This window comes from Sminthopsis crassicaudata, chromosome 2, assembly GCF_048593235.1.
Source record: "Sminthopsis crassicaudata isolate SCR6 chromosome 2, ASM4859323v1, whole genome shotgun sequence".
Classification (NCBI taxonomy): Eukaryota; Metazoa; Chordata; class Mammalia; order Dasyuromorphia; family Dasyuridae; genus Sminthopsis; species Sminthopsis crassicaudata.
The window spans coordinates 610,327,555-610,336,834 of record NC_133618.1 but is presented as its reverse complement, the minus strand read 5'-3'; the positions used below and the strand labels follow the sequence as shown (position 1 = coordinate 610,336,834).

Sequence of the window (9,280 nt, the reverse complement as noted above, 5' to 3'; positions counted from 1 at the left end):
ATAAAGATTAATGTGTCCTTTAACGTTACTTCAAAATGGCTTACTCAATCGGAACCTGGCACCCACACAGACAGACTAAGCCAGATCTGTCCTAGATTAGTGGTTGGAATGAGAAGATATATTGGAGGATGTTAATAACCAGAAAGTGGGGGGAAAGGAAAGCTTACAACATACTCCTCCACTACCTCCATCCTTGGGATAGGCTGATACTTAAGGGAACTAACCCTGTTTTCAAAAGTGGCAGATCTACTTCTTGTATAGTCAAGTTGCATGGTTGAGGCAGATTTGAATGACATTTAACTCTCCTCTTATTACAGTCTGTTGTTTTGATAAATGGGAGGGAGGGAGATGTGGGTTTCTAGGATATGATCTTAATTTTGAGCTAGCTCTAAAAGCACTGCAGAACACATTTATCTTATCTTTTTACAGGAGAGCAGAATGCTAAGGAAAACAGACTTATTGTCATATATAATCCATGTAGCCATGTTCTCATCCCCATGGAAATCCAGTGGTTAGGCTTCCTTTCGTATAAACAAAAACAGAAAACAAAAAACAACTTTATTGAACACAGATCACTTCAGCAAAGATAGAATCCTATAAATCAGGACCACCATAATTTCAAACACTCCGCTGCGAAGTGTATGTATGTGAGGATGAGTGTGTAGGTGATGTACACACAAGCACATATCCACACACATCAACAGCCACATCTGGATGATGACCAAGCCATTGAAACTTCAAATAACAAACAAAAAAAAAAAAACAACAACAAAAAAACCAAATATTTGAGTCACCTTAAAGGAAAATGCTTGCAGTTTTTCTATGCAGAGTGTCACATTTTCAAAATACTGGATTCACTCAAAAAAGTGAGGGATGGGAAGGAGACAAGAGGAAACAAACCCCATTCATTCAGGGGAGCTGCAGGAGACATCACAAATAGCCTCAAAGACAAACACATTCAAATAGGTCTCTTTCTCAGGACCCTGGGACCTCTACTAAAGGGCCTGAAAATATAAACAAGAAGAATGTCCTAGAAAGGAAGGAAATCTTAATGACCGGCAGTATTGTGACAGGTTATAAGACATCCAAAAAACCCAAAAAAGAAAGGAGCAGCAAAAGTGGGAGCAGTGTCAACTCAGAAGCCTGTGGACATGTGCACACACGTGTACATGAACACATGTACAGCACACAGGTTTCCCTCCCAACTAGTAGCTACAAGCACAAGGTGCATGTCCTCAGGAAACTCTTAGCAGTTTCAAAACACAGCGCTCCTTCGGAGGAGGTGCAGTACATACAGTTACTCCCTTACCCAGAGAACCACAGCACCATGTGTGGAAAACCAGGATCTTCAGAACAGATCGCAAAGGAAGATTTTCAAAAACCACTCTAGACAGGCAGACGTGGAACCTCAAATTCTTCCTTCCCCACAAACAAATCCTTCCTCCTTCTCATTCCCTACCATGACCTAGAGTGAGCTAGTCTTAGAAATATCAGGCTGCTGCAATGCAAAGAGTAAAAGGAGGAGGTTGGCAGGCAATCTGCTTCAGGCCACCCCACCCAAGCTTTTACTCATTTTCTTTTTCCTCACATTTACATTTTATAGGATTGTGTTCATGCAGTAAGAATCCACAATGCAGAGAACCAAATATAACTTGGAAAATGCTATCGAGTTTTCAAGTCGGGTTAAGACACCTTGTTTCTTCTTGCTGCTCTTAAACCCTCCTCTCCCTTCCCACTCCCCTTCTCTCCCCCCCCCCCCCCATGAGTCAAAGAAAGCTACCAGTAGTGAAAACAAACTGGGTCAAGTCAAAGCAGGTAACTGGAATAATTCTCCATTCTGAATTCATCCCTAATGGTTAGCTCCCGTGGAATAGAACATATGCTAAGGAGGCCAAGATGGAAGGTGTAATTCCTCTTAAAAGACCAGTTAATATTGCACAGAAGAAAAAAAACAACTCTGTTCCAAAGGCACCCATAGAGGTGTCCAGTTAAGGAGTCTTGCAAAAGGTATGCTGTTGGTCACACGGCAAACAGGCAAACGTGCTATGTGGATGGCTCTGTGCAAGTCAGCACCACTAATGTTAAGAGTATCTTCTGCTGATGCTCTTGGGTCAGTAGTGTAGTCTGTCAATAAATAGGATATATTCATCCTAATTAGACCGAGGGGGATCCAATTTTCAGCCCAATGAAGCCTTAGTTTGCTAAGCACTCCCCCACAAACCTCCCAGACTATAGTTCTATTCCACCCCTCTAACCTTGAAAAAGTACCCGTTCCCTTTGCCTTGGAACCCCTGTTCCCCAGTCCAAGTTCATTCATGTCAGTCCCCGGGGCTTGGGCTTTCAGGCTCTCAGCCATCCCTCTTCTTGCCCCTGAACCTGCTGGGCTCACTAGCTGCCTGGGACCAAGATGCCATCTGCAAGTCTGTGCAGTAGCTGGCTTCGGAGGCCCTCCGGGTTGGAGCAGGCTGGTCTACGAGGACTGCAGGGAGATAGAGTCCCTTCTGCCTCGACCTCCCGTACAGCCAGGGGCAAAGGCGGAGGGGGAGGAGGCTCCTGGGGCAAAGGGGCCCTAGCCCCAAGATACAGCCTGGGTCGCCGGGAATGGAGTCGCCGCACGGCTTCCTTGATGAGGTTCCCCGAGAGGACGAGCTGCTGCAGAAGCTGGTGGGGGTCATCCTCTCCGGCCCGGAGTCCCGGCTGCCCTCGGTACCGGTACTGGGGGTGCTGGTGGTGCTGCTGCCGCAGGCGGCGGGAGGCGGCGGCGCCTCGAAGCCAGGTGCGCCGGCACGGGCCCGCCGGCGGCTGCGGGAAGCCCCGCTTGCAGATGTGCGGGGCAGAGGCGCCGCTCCGGCCCGATGCCCCTCCGGGGACGCAGGGACCCGACGGCACGCGCGGCGAAGGGGGCGCGACGGCGCCCACGCCGCTCACCCAGGGCAGGGCAGCGCCGGCCCCGCTCCCAGGGCACTGCAGCGGTCCCGAGGGCTGCAGGGGGACGGGAGCCGGCCCCGGAGGCAGCAGTAGCTGCGGCTGCGGCGGCGGCTGCTTGCGCGGCAGGGGCCCCCGAGGGGCGGGCCGGCTCCCGTGCGCCGGGTCCAGCTGCAGCGCCTCCCCGATCTGGGCCACCAGCCTGTCCACGTCCCCCGAGCCCCCGACAGTCACCGACTGCTGCAGCACGAGGAAGCTCTCCTCTTCCTCCCCCTCCCCCTCGGCGTCCTCCTCTCCGGCCGCCGCCGCCTCGTCGTCCTCGTCCTCCTCCTCCCTCCGGCACGGCATGGCCTCGGTCCGCAGCTCGAACTCCGGAGCTCCTCCGCCGCCGCCGCTGCCGTCCCTCCTCAGTCCCCGACGGGCCCCGGCGGCAGCTCCCGAAGACAAGGCGCTGGGGTCTGGGACCTAGCCGGCCGCACCGAGCGCTGCCGCTGCCGCCGCCGCCACCGCCACCGCAGCTCCGGGAACTGGAGCTCAGCCGGTTCAGTTCGATTTGTAAACAATGGGTGACGCGGGGCGTTCGGGCGCTACCACTGCTGCGGGGCGGGGGGGCGCGGGAATGGTGAGCGGAGAGGTCTGGGAGAGTCCCCGCAGGGCACGCTGCGCAAGCTTCCCGAGGCGCGGGGCAGTCCTTTTACTGCAGCCGCCCAGCCCCGGGCGATGGAGACTTCCAGTGCGCTAGCTCGGGCGGCTCCAACACCCAGACCCCTGCGCGCGCCTTCCACCTAGTGTTCGCTGCGTTTGGACTCGCCCGGCCCCCTCCCCCGGCGTCTCGTGGGGGTCGTGGGCTTAGGGGCGGGATGTGCAGTCTCTGGGTTTGGGGTTAATGGATATAATGGGGGAGGAGAAGATGCGGGGCATTGGGCGGTGGAAGCGACTAAGCGGAAGGAAAACCAGGCCAGTGGAGCTGAGAAAGGGAAAGGGGGCAAAGAGAGTTGTTGATTACTGTAGCATCTGCGGTCCCCAGCCTCCTTAGTTCCAGTGCAGGCAAGGGACCTATTTGTTGGTAGGGCTGTGGGAAGCTCGAGCAAGCCCGGCCTTTGGGTAGAACTAGGGGATTGTTGCCACAGCTAAAGAGTGGCGATCCTGAAATTGAAATTGGGGACGGGGTGAAGGAGTCGTGAATCTGTTGTACCAGCTACAGCTACTTGTCACAGGTTCCTAGGTCTTGTCTGGGTTAATAAACGTGAGACAGTTTTGGAGGCCGTTGCAAAGATCTTGATATGGAGGGATAATGTCAAGAAGTGTGATGACAGCGGGACTAAAGAGGAAAGGATGGATAGCAGAGACCTTTAGAATTTAGACAAATCACTTGCAGTCAGTCACAGGTTTAGACCTGGAAGATATCTTAGGAGACATCTGTTTTATAGAAGAGTAAAATGAAGTACAGAAAGACTAAATGGCCTACCCGAAGTCATAGGATTAGTGTCAGAATCAGCATTTGAATGCCCACCCTCCAATTTAAAATCCAATAATCTTTTGATTGAGATTAAGATTAGGGTTGGGTTAGGTTTAGGATTTGAATTTAGCCTAAAGTAAAGTTAGAGATAAGATTAAGGTGGGTGGGGCTTCGAGGTAGTTATGGATTGAGCACTGGTCTTAGAATCTGGAAGTTTCATCCATCTTTTAAATCAAGCCTCTTAGACACTAGGTTTGTGATGCTGGGCAATTCACTTAACTTTGTTTGTCTCAATTTCCTCTCTGCAAGATGAGAGAAGGAAATGGCAAATCAGTCCAGGATCTTTGCCAAGAAATCTGAGATATATCATGCAGTTAGGGATAAAAGATAAGTCCTCTTTTCTTTTCATTCTTGATTCAGCTTTTCATCCTTTACTCTTCACTAATGTAATAAACATCTTGATATTCTTGCTTCCAGTATCTCCCCACTCCCTTATTCCTTTCGTTATACAACTGTCAAATTAGCATTGCCTTCTTGAGCGCTGGGACCAGCCCTAAGTCTTCTTATATGTGGTAAAGACTCAATAATTCTTGATGTCATGGTCCTCTTTGAGAACCAAAGTCATATGACAACTTGCTAGATTGATTTCTGTTAAAGGGTACCAGCAGATCATCTGGTAGTATATTTAAGCTCGTGAAGGCAAGAACCTTTTTAAAACTTGCTTTTGTCTGATATTCATAGTAACTAGTACAATGCCTTACTTATAGTAGGTACTTATTAAATGCTTATTAAGCTGAATTGAATTTCCAGAGAGAGAGAAAGGGGGAGGGGGGAAGAAAGGAGGGAGGAAGAGAGAGAGTCAGAAGGAGAGGGGGAGAAAAAAAGAAGGGAGGGAGGGAGGAGAGAGAGATCTGTTGCAGTAGATCAAACCCAGAAAGAGCAGATCAAAAGCAGAGGGTTGAATGGAGGGAGGAAGCAATGGATGTATAGAAAGAGCTAGAAGATTCAGAGAGTCAACAGGAATCTTCTTGATGAGTTGGGAAAAGACTGAGTAGGACTTCTGGTTGGAAGAACTGTTTTCAGCCAAGTCTCACTATCTATAATCTTGGCAAAATTATTCTTCCTTTCTGAACCCCAGTTTCTTTATAAAATAAGGATAGTAACATCCACTTTGCCTACCTTATATATAATATTGCTGAGAGCATCAAATGAGACAATGTTATAAAAGTGTCATCAGCTCAGAGGCACTACTCATAAGGTAGATAAAATGGAAGACCTCAGTTCAGGGCCTACCTCTTGATATATATACTAGCAGTGAGATCCTGGGCATAAATCACTTAGTGATCTCAGTGTCCTAGGCAACTAAAAAGTGCAGAGAACGTACTGACATGTTGGTAGAGATAATTTCTTTTCCCTAAATTTAGAAAACCCTTTCTTTAACCCCACAAACTCCAAAGTTCTTTTTTTTTTTTTTTAATTTATTTTTTTTTCTGAGGCTGGGGTTAAGTGACTTGCCCAGGGTCACACAGCTAGGAAGTGTTAAGTGTCTGAGAGCAGATTTGAATTCAGGTCCTCCTGAATTCTGGTGCTTTATCCACTGCGCCACCTAGCTGCCCCTTTTTTAATTTTAATTTTAATTTTTTATTTAATTCTTTGTTAATATAAATCAATAAACATTAAAGGTTTGCTGGATGTCAATCATGCTAGGCACTGGAGGACACAAGGGAGAAAAAATGAAACAGCTCCTGCCCTCAAGGAGTTTATATTCTATCAGGGAAGAGAACTTGTGCTCATATAAATAAATAGATACAGAATAAAAACAAACAAGATACAAGGTAGCTAGATAGAGAATGTCCAAAAGTCTTAGTGCAACTGTAGACTATTAAAGCCAGAACTCCCATTATAAGGGAAAGCTCTAACAGTTTATTAAATTGGAAGATGTAGTCACATCAAATTAATGAATGAGTGCTAATTGAGGCAGAAAAGTCTAACAGAAAAGAGAGGATGATGGTATGATAAATACACAGTGGGTTAAATGCAAGGTCATTGGGTTTTGTTTGTTTTTTTCAGCCTAGGGGAGACCTAAGCAGGTGCAAAGATATTGCATAGCATCAGCAAGTATTTATTGATCCTCTGAGCTTTGACCCAAGACCTTTCATTTCGAAGACTAATACTGTTTGCAGTCCTTTAGCTACTTTGAAACCACAAAACATAGGACCTAGTGAGGAAGCATTATTAGTTAAAACAAGGAACTATCAAAAGACTGGGCTGAACTCCTCTGCTGTTGTAGGGTTCCCAGCAAAGGTCTATCTCTTAGTTTACTCCTCATGTGAAGCTTCTCCCCATATATCCCACCTTAGCTAAGGGTACCTTTCATATCATGGGCTCCAAAGGCAAAAAATTTTAGTTATGATTCTTTGTGCCCAGTACCCTGTCAGTAATTCTGAAGGACATAAAAAGGATTGCTAATAATCCTCAGATTATTATATGACCTCTAGACTTTCAATCAGGTTGGAGGAACATACACATTAAAAATATATTCTCTCAGGCTCCAGTTGATTTTCCCTTTCTCTCTGATGAGTCTAGCACCTGTCTCTCAGTATTCCTCTGTGTTCCAAGTTCTTTCTTGATGACTTCAAGATTCAATTAATTTTTCTAACATTCTGACCTCCTGGTTTACCAACCTCTCAACTTCCTTGACCTCTGTTTGTACTTTGTCTCAGCTATTCACTGGGATCATCACACTATCACCCAGAACTGTTACATCTCTGAAATAAATTCTGAAATTTCCCAGTTATGCTTATAATCTTCTGTTCCTTAATAGGCCTAATCTTTGTCCTCTCAGCAAACTCTAATTCTTCTTCCTTAATTTCCCAGTAATTGTTTCAATTCCAGCCTCCCTACTTTCCCCTCACAATTATCTTGATCTGAGTTACTGTTGTTTGTTTGTCCTTTCTTCTCAAATAGGACCATGACTTCCTGAAGGTGGTACCATGACTTACAAATGAATTGGCTTTAAGTGAGGGAGAGCTCACTTTCTACTCCAGAGCCAGCTGCTTGCAGTGGCAAGATATAGATCAAGAGGACTGGTGAGGGTCCTCATGTGATGGGAGATCTTGACCTTTTTAAGCTTAGGTCTTTTCCAGGTTTCAGTTTGACTGAATCAATGCCCATTCAGTGAGTAAGGCTAGGTAAGAAATGAGGCAAAGAATAGCCTCTTTGACTTAGCTGAAAAAAAAAAAAAATCAACTGGGAGGGGAATATCCTCAGGGTTTCTGGCCAAAACAGATGCAATTGCTCTTTATACTCTCTCGGAGTCTTAGGGCCCAAAATAAAAACAAGTGAGCCTAGGACTAGGACCTATTGTTGGCCAATCAAAGAGAGAACTGCGATTTAGTTTTAAGGCCTGGTCATTAAGAAAGAACTCTAACCCAAAAACCCCAAGATATTTTTCAAGGTTACAGTGATGAAAATTTACATTCTTTTGGGTATCATACCCTATGTAGACAGAGGGAGAGCAAAAAGAGAGGGAAGGTAAGGAAGGAAGGAGGGAGGAAGAAAAAAAAAGGAAGGAAAGGAAGGAGGGATGGGAAGAAAAGAAGAGAGGAAAGGAGGGAGGGAGGGAGGAAGTTTGGCAGGTTGTTGGGTTAGTAAATTGTGCTTCCTTCTCAAAGAGGACCAAAATGACAACTGTGTTAGAGTGGAGTTACAGTGTGTCGGACTGTGGCTGATCAGATCAATATGAACTCTGAATGCTCTGCCATATATGGGCCACAAATGCTCCCTATGAACATTTGAGGTAGCTTCTCTAACTTTGCACATCTCTAATTTCTTCTGAGCTAATTCAATTCTGCTTTGCTTATAGAACACAGCACCTTCTCTGATGAGGGCATGGCATGCTGAGCAGTCCCATGCCAGTGTCTCCCATGTCATACAGTCAGTTCTCTTAAGAGAGAACTTGAGAGTGTCCTTGTATCACTTTTCCTGACCACTTTATAAACACTTGCTCTCAGGAAGTCCTCTATAAAATAATCTTTTTAGACAAGTGTATTTGGTATTTGAACAATGTGGCCAGTCCAATGGAGTTGTGCTCTGTGCAATAGAGTTTGAATATTTGGCAGTTTAGTTCAAGAAAGGAACTCTCTTCTGGGAAGAGAGCTGTAGAGGAAAGAAAGAAGGAAGTAAATAAAGAAGATAGGTAGGAAGGTAAGAAGGAAGGAAGGAAGGAGGGAGGGAGGGAAAGAGGGAAGGAAGGAGAGAAGGAAGGAACTATTGTCCAACTGGAATCTCTTGTGGGGCAGTTCCTACTACTTACAAGATGGCTGGTTCAGTATCAGGAAAACTATTTCCATAATTGACCATATCAATAACAAAATAAATAGAAATAATATGATAATCTCAGTAGATACAGAAAAAGCTCTTGACAAAACAGCATCATTTTAAAAACAATAAAGAGCATAGAGATAGAGATTTCCTTAAAATAATATCTATCTAAAACTAACAGCAAGTATAATTTGTAATGGAGAGAAGCTGGAAATGTATCCCATAAAATCAGAGGTGAAACAAGGATGCCCATTATCACCAATATTATTTAACATTGTACTAGAAATGTTGGCTTTAGCAATAAGAAAAGGAATTTTAAAAATTAAAAAAATAAATTAAAGGAATTAGAATAGGTAATGAGGAAATAAAACTATCATTCTTCGTAGATGATATGATGATATACTTAGAGAATCCTAGAAAATCATCCAAAATTCTACTGGAATTAACAGCTTTAGCAAAATTGCAGGATACAAAATAAGCCTCCACAAATCATCAATATTTTTATATATTACTGACAAAGCCCATCAGCAAGAGATAGAAAAATTCCATTTAAAATTACTGGGGGCAGCTAGG

General features: G+C 45.3%; 1 protein-coding gene across 1 annotated transcript; it reads right to left on the bottom strand.

Moving 5' to 3' along the window:
- Positions 1–541: 541 nt before the first annotated feature.
- Positions 542–3,667, bottom strand: LOC141558569 (proto-oncogene FRAT1-like). Its single transcript, XM_074295974.1, has one exon. The coding sequence runs from the start codon at positions 3,271–3,273 to the stop codon at positions 2,389–2,391; it is 885 nt and encodes a 294-aa protein (XP_074152075.1). The 5' UTR covers positions 3,274–3,667; the 3' UTR covers positions 542–2,388.
- Positions 3,668–9,280: the final 5,613 nt, after the last annotated feature.